The following is an 8,632-nucleotide window of genomic DNA, read 5'->3' as shown; positions in this document are numbered from 1 at the left end:
TTAAACAGGAGGATTTCCTGTGGATGGCATGGTAGTATATTTTCTTGGCTGACAAGTGTTTCTTTTGTGCAGAAATGCTCTCTGCTCAGGAGGACTGATGTGAAGTGCTGATCAGCACCAGCTTGGGTCCATTTGCTTGCTTTTCTCCTCTTAGAGAGACCACTGTTCTCTGCATTACTTTGGCTTCTGTGACTGTAAATATTTACTCTTTGTATTTTAGAGACCAGCTCTTCTCAGGAGAGACCTGCAAAGGTTCCGATTTCAGGCTGGTATTTCCACTACTAAGAAACTTCCTTCAGGCATAGGCTGCCTGATTGCCAAGAGCTTTGTGGGTGATGGGTGGAAGAACACCGTATCAAAGGCCCAGCACGACTGAAGCAACCCCCACCACGCTCCCAGGTTACTGCTCTGGCAATGCTGTTCTTGAGAGGCAATGCAGACTGTGTAAAATGTCAGATTTTTCCTTTTTTCCTCTTCCTTACATGTCAATATTATTTTTTCCCACTTGTCCACTGAAATACGTTACTACTGTGCCACAGAGAGTCTGCAAGCTAAATTTTTAGTTTATACTTCAAGCCTATGATTAGAATCTTTTCCCAGAGCAAACCTTTATAACTATACTCTGTGCAGTGGCTAAAGGGACAGTGAAAGAGGAAATGCTGTGGTGACCAGTTAAAAAAAAAAAAAATAGTACCAGCAATTCTGTGTGCCTAGAAATCTGGAGTACTTACACTCCGTGGTCTCTTGTGCAAGATACATTGAGGTGGAGGTAACGAGGTGATTTGAAGGGAATATATTGTCTCTGTGGATGGGTGATGACTGGATGGTTGGATGTTAATTCTCCAATCTTAAAGCAGATGAAGCGTTGTTCTTATGCTGTAAAACTGTTGACACTGCTCATTTTCTTGGTTAAGTGATTTATGTCAGTAACATGTATGAAGTAACAGCCTAATGAAAGCATGTTAGACAACACTTGTTTTTAAAGCACTTTCTAACATGCAGCATCTTAAGCAGGGACAGTTATTAGTGTTTTGTTGTGGCTCATTTCAGGAGTGGCTGAAGTGGTGGACCTGTGGGTGGTGCATGTGAGCACACACAGGCCCAGCAGAATTGTTCCTGCTGCACAGGGCGAACAAACTACACCTGGAATAACTTGGTGTCAAAGACATGAGGAGCTCCAGGATGGGAAGGTATAAAGCCTCTGACACAAACAGATCCCTTGGGTTTAATACTAGTGTTTCCATTGCACTGAAGCAGTCTTGCACTGCAAGGAAAAGCTTCCAGTTCTGTGCAGTGTATATTTTTAACTCATTAACTCTTCTTACTCCTAGAGCTTAGCTCTGGGTTCTACTTGGTAATGCAGACCCTAATCCAAAAGCTGCCTGTCTAAGCTATTGTGAACTCTCTGGGTTACAGTTCCTGTCAGAAGCAGTAACCAAACAAATGCAGGCCTCTGCACCTCTGTGGACAGATTTTCCAAGCTTAGGAGAGGAGAAAACTGCTTGCTGCCTTCCAGACCAGGTCCTCTAACCGTCTGGGGCCATGGCAGTACTTATCAGACCATGGGAACAGCCCTGCAAACCCCTGCATAGTGGTCCTTACGGTTTTGTTTTGTTCTTTTGGAGACCTGTTGTTGAAAGTGTTCCACATCTGAGAAGCTCCTCAATTTTCCAAGACTTCGGTGAGACTGAAGGCATTTAGCAGTTTTAGTGGAAATTCCTTGCTAAGCTGAGTGTAAAAACAAGAAAGTGTTTAAAACTGACTGAAGAAAAACTGTTATTGTTAGTGATGCTTCCTTGAATATGAAGCTTTTCATTTTTAAAATATGAGCATAAGTTAAATTCTCAGGAACAGTTATAGCCATTTAAACAAAAAGGACCAAGTGTATGTAGGTATAAATTCTATAGATAAAATTTCCAAATATATTACAAAGCTGAATTCATTATGCTTTACAATGACCCCAGGAGGCAGGCAAGTATTGTTACAGCAATGCTTTGCATTTCTCTTGGAGGCAGTGGGAGTAGTTGCGCTAGAATTAACTGTACACAACAAAAAGTGTCTGCAGGGTTAGCCCCAGAGCATAGGTCTGCAATAGATCTTTACAGGAGTAAATGCCACCAGGCAATTTAAGAGTCAAAGCAAATGACATCAGGTAATTGTAACGATCCGCCCAGGAAGATCGCTCTGCAGAAATGAGGGCACATGTGCTTCAGCAGCAGCGTGGTCCTGATTATTCACAAGTGGAAAGGGGCAGGTTTCATGAACGCTGGAGTCCATAGTGATGTCCCAAGGTACCTGGGCTTTTGCATTCCTTGCAGTCATCATGTCTATTGTGTATTTAAAACACATTTGACAGTAAAGCATCGGGCACGGATCACAGGAGGAGTCAAAGAGAGACTTGCTGCTGGACTCTCCTCTGCTTTAAGCTCACTTGATCTGAATAATGTAAATACAAATGCTTCCTTTGAATGAATATTCTGATGATGCAGTCGATGACACTAACGATTATTAGACTGTGCATTGTCTTTCTGTGTTGTAGCTCAATGTAGTAGCTTCTAGATAGGGTTTGCCATTCCAGGTGGGGAGGAATCGCCCCTCCCTGCTCCTGCTGGAGGCCTGGGCAGGTTGCCCTTGGGATTCAGCAAGGATTACCTGACCTCGGTAAGCAACACTCACAACTTTGTCTCTGTCCACGTGTGCGTTTAACTGCCTGAAGCCCAGATCACAGGCCAGGGGAGAAACAGAGTTCCCCCTTGGTTTTCTGAAGGAAGGGAGGGAACAGGAGAATATGTGCAGAAAGTGGGGCAAGGGAAGAGAAGGAATAAAATCCTTCCTAAGCGGTGGTGATGCCTGAAGAGCAGCCAGCTGATCTTGAAATGGGATTGAATGAGCAATTAGACTATTCAGTACAATTAAGTTGAGGGCTGACCCATGTGCTTTGAAAATGTCTCTGGCTGTAATGATAGAGGAGGCTTTTTGCAAGTCTGTTCTCCCCCTCTTTTGTAACCCGTTTTTCTGTAACACTAATATGTGCCTGACTCCGAGTTGCTGCCTCGGCCCTTAACTGGGGGCGGGGGGCAGTGGGGGAATGGAAGACGGAGGGGAAATCTGCATAAAGATAGAGGGATAAGTTCAGTTTGTTTTCCTCTGAAAGCTTTGACACTTTCTTAGAGAGCAGATTCATTTTCAAGGCTTCCTACATTCCTGCTATTGTACAGTAAGTGTTTCAGACCGGTGTGCCTGTGTTTCCGACTCCCGTGAAGTTCCCTTTGCGGCAGGGCGTGCCTCGAACCGCTTCAAAAGAACCAACTTCTACAAAAGAAAAAAAGAAACTCAAGTAGGCTTGAACATACAAAGAGAGGGAGAAAGGGAAGAGAAAAGGGTCAGGCAGTGTTGAATACAAAATGAGTTCAGCCAGCCCCAGGAGTTCTTCATCACTTACATTTATCTTACTCTGGGAGAGCAGAGCTAAACCCAGCACTGACATAAACCACCCTTTGCCTTTGACTCTGAGTGCATGTGTGTGCACAGCAGATATGGGTATACGCAGAGCAGTGGGTTTCAATGAAATATTTCTTCCCCCCCACCCCGCCCCGTGTTTGTTGGTGGGGAAAAAGGCTTTTTGTGCATGCCCTTTCAAAGGCAAACTATCGAGTGAGTCTCAAACGCCTCTAGTTTCAAAGCGCGTGCTCACAAAACACGTGCTTGAAAAATAAGCAGCTGGTAGTGTTTCTCAGCCGAGCTGACCATCCGAGGAACGTGCCAGGGTGTTAGGCTGATCTCCCCTGTGCTCCATAAAATCACTGTGGACCCGCTAAGGGAAGCATCCTGGCACCTGCTGTGAGCCCTGGACCTGCCAGAAACGCGGGGTACCCAGAAGCCAGGGCCCCTTCCGGGCACCAGCCACCCCACATCGGCATGGGATGCTAATGGGACACCACTCCCCTCCGTGCCCATGGTCCTGGCCAGGCAGCCGTGGAAAGCGGGCGGCTTGTGGGCTGGAGGACTGGGCCTGCTGTCAGGGAACAACAGCCCTGTGGCCCGCCGGCTGGGAGCGAGGTGTTTAAAGACTTCAGCGCCACGTGGTCATCACTCATCATTCTCCCTGTGCCTGCGAGCTTGCTAGGCTTCTGGAAACGTGTGTCGGTGGCTACTGCTCGGCAAAGCTCCTGCTCATCTCCAGGCTTTGGCCCATGATCCTTGCACGGAGCAGCTCGTAGCTAGTGTCCAGCACTCCGATTAGGAACGTGGGGGCTTAACCCTGGTGGGAGCACAGCCAGACTCCTCGCAAAGCAAGCCGGTGCCACCGGGACCTGGTGAGGGAACATGCACCAGTGCCTGGGGATGGAAAGAAAAGCTGTAGGGGTGGTGGGTATTTAGCTGGCAAACGGTACTGCTCAGCACAGGGGAGAAAGGATTTTATTTTTAAAATTATATAAGCATCTGTGTGTGCGCAGTAATAAGATAGGAACTTACAAAAGTCACTGCTGGATACAAGTGGCCAGGCAACTCCATGGATAACGGATAGAAACAAAATAAACTTCCTCTCTTTTTCATCTTTCTCACCCGGTAAAAAGTTTTCATTCTGATCAGAAATTGACAACATGTTTAGGGAGGAAAAACTAATCCAGCAGCTTTGCCTTTGAAACATAATTGCAAAGCTGGAAAGAATAGCGCTGGCTTGCCTGGGTTTCTTTTTAAGGAAAACCCATCATCAGCGTCCTGTTTGCCCGACACATGCGGTTGTTTACGGAAGGTGGGCCCCAGGGCCCGCACCGCGCCCGCGGCTCAGCGGCCCCGCACTGCACCGAGGCTGCTCATTTCATGTCACCGCCGCGCGGCTCGGGGCCGCTGCGCTCCCTCCTTGGCCTGCGAGTTATTGAGGTTTGAAAAAACGTATCTACCTCATACTGTGCCCATCACTTTGTTCTCAACACGCCTATTCACATGAGTAAACCTCCACTTTTCCTCTGCGAGCGGGCGGTGGTGGCAGGAGGGGAGGCTGCTCGGAGGGAAGTCGGGATGCGCGCTCGGAGTCACCTCCCTCCCCGCCACCTGCGGGAGCTGCTGTCGGCCGGACAAAAGGCCGCGCTGGCGGGGGACCGGGACCTGCCGGCAGCGATGCCCATGTGCTGCCCCGGCCGCAGGCGCCGCCGCTTCCCCTCAGCGGGTACCGCGGGCCGCCCGCGCGTCCCGGGCGCTGACGGGCTCGGCCGAGGGCGCCCGCCCGGCACCTCCGCGGCCAAAGTCCCGCGGCGGCGTCCCGGGTCCTTACCGCCGGCTCGGGCAGCGTCGCCGCGGCCGATGCCAGCCAGCGAGCGCCGGACGGACCGGCAGCCACCGGCCGCCGGGCGCGGGATGCAGGGCGCCGTGCCCGCCGGGGCGGGCGGTTACGGAACCCCGGGGCCGGCCGGCGGCCCGGCGGGGCAGGAGATGGATGTTCCCCCGGCGGGCGCGACGGAGTGTCCCCAGAGGCGGGGCCGGGCTCGGTGCCGAAGAACGCCCGTGCCCGCTGTCGGCGGGGCCTGCCGCCGCTGTCAGGGCTCCCCCCCGGCACCGCCCCGCACCGCCGCGCGCGGGGTGGCCGCCAGGCGCGCGCCTGCCCGGACGGGGCGGGGCGGGACCGCGCGTGCCGCCGGCCCCGGCTCGCCCCCCCCCCGCCCCCCCCCCCATCCTCGACCTCCGCTCCCCCGCGCCGCGCGCCGGGCGGGCCGCGCCCTGCGCGCCATTGGCTCCCCGCACGCGCCGGCCCCCGCGCGCGCGCCATTGGCCGCGCCGACACGCGACCGGCGCGAGTGGAGGGCGGGCGGCGGGAGGGGTGGGGCGCGAGGGAGGGAGGGGGGAGCGGGGGGGGGACCCCGGCGCGTGCCGCTCCTTAAAGGGGGGCGCGGCGCCCGCCGACACCGGAGACGTCGGGCCGCCACGCGCGAGGCGGGCTGGCACGCCGCGAGCCCGCCCGGCCCTGCCCCCATGGGCGCGCGGCGCCCGCGCTAGAGCCATGAGCCTGCCGCGCGCCGCGTGGGCCGAGGGCGGCCGGGAGCCGGGGGCGGCGGGGCCGGGGGCGGGGGCGGCGGGGCCGGGGTCGGAGGCGGGCGGCTGCGGCTTCGCCCCGGGCTGGCTGGGCGTGTGCTGCGCCGCGCGCCTGCCCGCCGCCTCGCCCCGCTACCTGCTGCCCGCCGAGGAGGAGGAGGCGGCGGAGGGCGGCGCGGCGCGGGGCGGCGGGAGCGGCCCCGGCGGGGCGCGGGGCGCGGCGGCGGGCGGCGGGCGGCCGCGGGGCGGCGGCGGCGGGCCCGGCCTGCGGGCGCAGGTGAGCGGCGTGCAGAAGCAGCGGCGGCTGGCGGCCAACGCGCGGGAGCGGCGGCGGATGCACGGGCTGAACCACGCCTTCGACCAGCTGCGCAATGTCATCCCCTCCTTCAACAACGACAAGAAGCTCTCCAAGTACGAGACGCTGCAGATGGCGCAGATCTACATCAGCGCCCTGGCCGAGCTGCTGCACAGCCCCGACGCACCCCCCGACGCCCCCGGCAAGGCCGAGCACCGCGGGGCTCCCTTCGAGCCGCCCTGCGCCGCCGGGGCCGGCCCGCCGCCGGGGCCGCCGCCGCCGCCGCCGCCGGGGCCGCCGAGAGCCTCGCCCCCCGGGCACGGCAGGACTCGCTTCCCCCCGCCGCCGGCCGCGGGGGGCTACGCGGTGCAACTAGACCCGCTGCACTTCCCAGCCTTCGCGGAGGGCGCCCTGATGGGACAGAGAGCCCCTTCCCCCGCCCTCCTCATGCCGCAGCCCGGGCAGCCGCCGCAGGAGAGGAGCAAAACGTCGCCTCGGTCCCACAGGAGCGACGGGGAGTTCTCGCCCCGTTCCCACTACAGCGACTCGGACGAGGCCAGCTAGGGCGGGGGCGCCGTCCCCAGCACCCCCCGGGGCCGCGGCCGCCCCTCGGAGCACGGACTCCGCCGCGGGGTGAGCAGGCGGCCGCGGTGCCGTCTCGGATGGCATCGGCTCCCCTCGGTCGCCCCGCAATCCGCCCCCTCTCTCTTCCCACCCCCCGGCAGCTCCTGCGTTTGTCCAGGGGAACGGCTATTAGCGAATGACTCTACCCGCCCCCTCTGTCAGGGTTGCTTGGGGTTTTGTTTTTGTTTTTTCTTCTCCATCTTTAGTTACCACTTTAAAAGTTTATTTTGCCTAGAAGTCGTTGCCGTTCCCTCCTGCCAACACGCCACCTTGCAGCGCGGAGCCTGGCTTGCGCCGCCGGCGAGCAGGTGATGCACCAGGAGAAAGTCTGGCCCCGCTGCTGCTGCTGCTGTTACTGCTGCTGCTGCCCGGCGGGCGGGCGGGGGTCCCGCCGGCGCCCTCCCCACCCGGACGTCCACCCGCGCTGCCACCCGCGTCTTCCAGGACACTGCTGTCCTGGGCCGTATTGCTATGGAAACACACACACACAGACACAGACACACACGAAGTAAATAACGCACCGACTTGTCCTGTGAATAGCGGAGAAAAGGTGGATTTTCCTTAGCGCACCATGTCGGCGTCTTTTGCGGGGGGAAACTTGGCGCAAGCACTTTATCAGCGGCTGGAGATGCGGTTTCAAGAGGAAAGCTACTAACTGCCAATTGGAGACCAATACTTAATTAAGCCACTTAATCCTAATGCTCCCGTAAAAACGAAAACAGTTTTGTCGTGTCAAACTTTTATGTCCGTTTTATTTTGCTTTTGTGGTAATAGGAAGCGTATTTATTATGGAGTGTTTGCTACTATTTCTGCTTCTCTTTTTTTTTTTTTTAAAAAAAAGCTTTTCTACGACAAGAATCGTTTATTTTAATTCTAGCAAAGCCAGCTGCCATTGTTTTATGTATTTTAATTTTAACAAATTTTTTTTGAGATCAAATAAACGTGGGGGAAAAGTCCCAAAACAAAACAAAAATCAAACACAGCCTGAAATCGCGGTCGGGGTTTAGTTCTTCTCGCACGCCCCGAGCCGGGATGGTGTCAGCACCGGCGGCGGAGGATGAGCGGGACAGCTCGGGGAGGCCGGGCCGTGAGTGCCCCGGAGGGCGCGGGGCTGCGAATGGCCGGGATCGGGCCCCGCCGCCGTCCCGCCGTTCCCGGCTGAGCCGGGGGAATTGCGACAAGTGCGTGGTGCGGGGCTTCGCGCGGCTCGCGCCCGCCTGTCCCCGCACCACCGCTCCGGTCACATGGCTCCCTTCCCGCTCCCTTCTCTCCCCCCTCCCCTCGCCCCGGGTCGGGGGCACGAGCGGGTCCCCCCCCCACAGCCTCAGGGGGAGCCGTAAGGCGTGCGGCGGGGGCCGGGAGCGGGCGGGGGAAGCCGACGGGGTTCTGGGGACACGCAAGCGGCGCGGCAGGTGGCCGGGGGAGCAGGATGCAGGATGGGGCCCCTGGGCTCAGGTTAAACCCGGGGGTGGGGGAGCGCTGATGCCCGGCCTGCCCGTGACACCAGACCCGGGGCTAAACCGGAGCCATGCTGGTGCCGGGGTCCCGCTGGGTTCAGCAGGTGACACCTGGGGAGGGGTGTGTGTCTAAGGGGCGATCAGTTAACCAGGCGCAGCCGGGACCGAGCGGCCCTCGCGGGAACGGAGCCTGTACGAGTGTCGCTTTCGCCTGCAGCAACAGGGC

The 8,632-nt window shown here is 57.4% G+C and overlaps 1 protein-coding gene across 1 annotated transcript; it reads left to right on the top strand.

Moving 5' to 3' along the window:
* The first annotated feature begins 5,925 nt into the window (after positions 1-5,925).
* ATOH1 (atonal bHLH transcription factor 1) lies at positions 5,926-7,754 on the top strand. The gene has a single exon (XM_055699231.1). The coding sequence runs from the start codon at positions 5,999-6,001 to the stop codon at positions 6,887-6,889; it is 891 nt and encodes a 296-aa protein (XP_055555206.1). The 5' UTR covers positions 5,926-5,998; the 3' UTR covers positions 6,890-7,754.
* Positions 7,755-8,632: the final 878 nt, after the last annotated feature.

Source organism: Falco cherrug, chromosome 1 (assembly GCF_023634085.1).
Source record: "Falco cherrug isolate bFalChe1 chromosome 1, bFalChe1.pri, whole genome shotgun sequence".
In the NCBI taxonomy this organism is placed as follows: domain Eukaryota; kingdom Metazoa; phylum Chordata; class Aves; order Falconiformes; family Falconidae; genus Falco; species Falco cherrug.
This window is presented reverse-complemented; position numbering and strand designations above follow the sequence as displayed.

What these genes read in the sequence shown, in the direction of transcription:
- ATOH1 (XM_055699231.1), top strand. Translation starts at nt 5,999, where the DNA reads ATGAGCCTGCCGCGCGCCGCGTGGGCCGAGGGCGGCCGGGAGCCGGGG.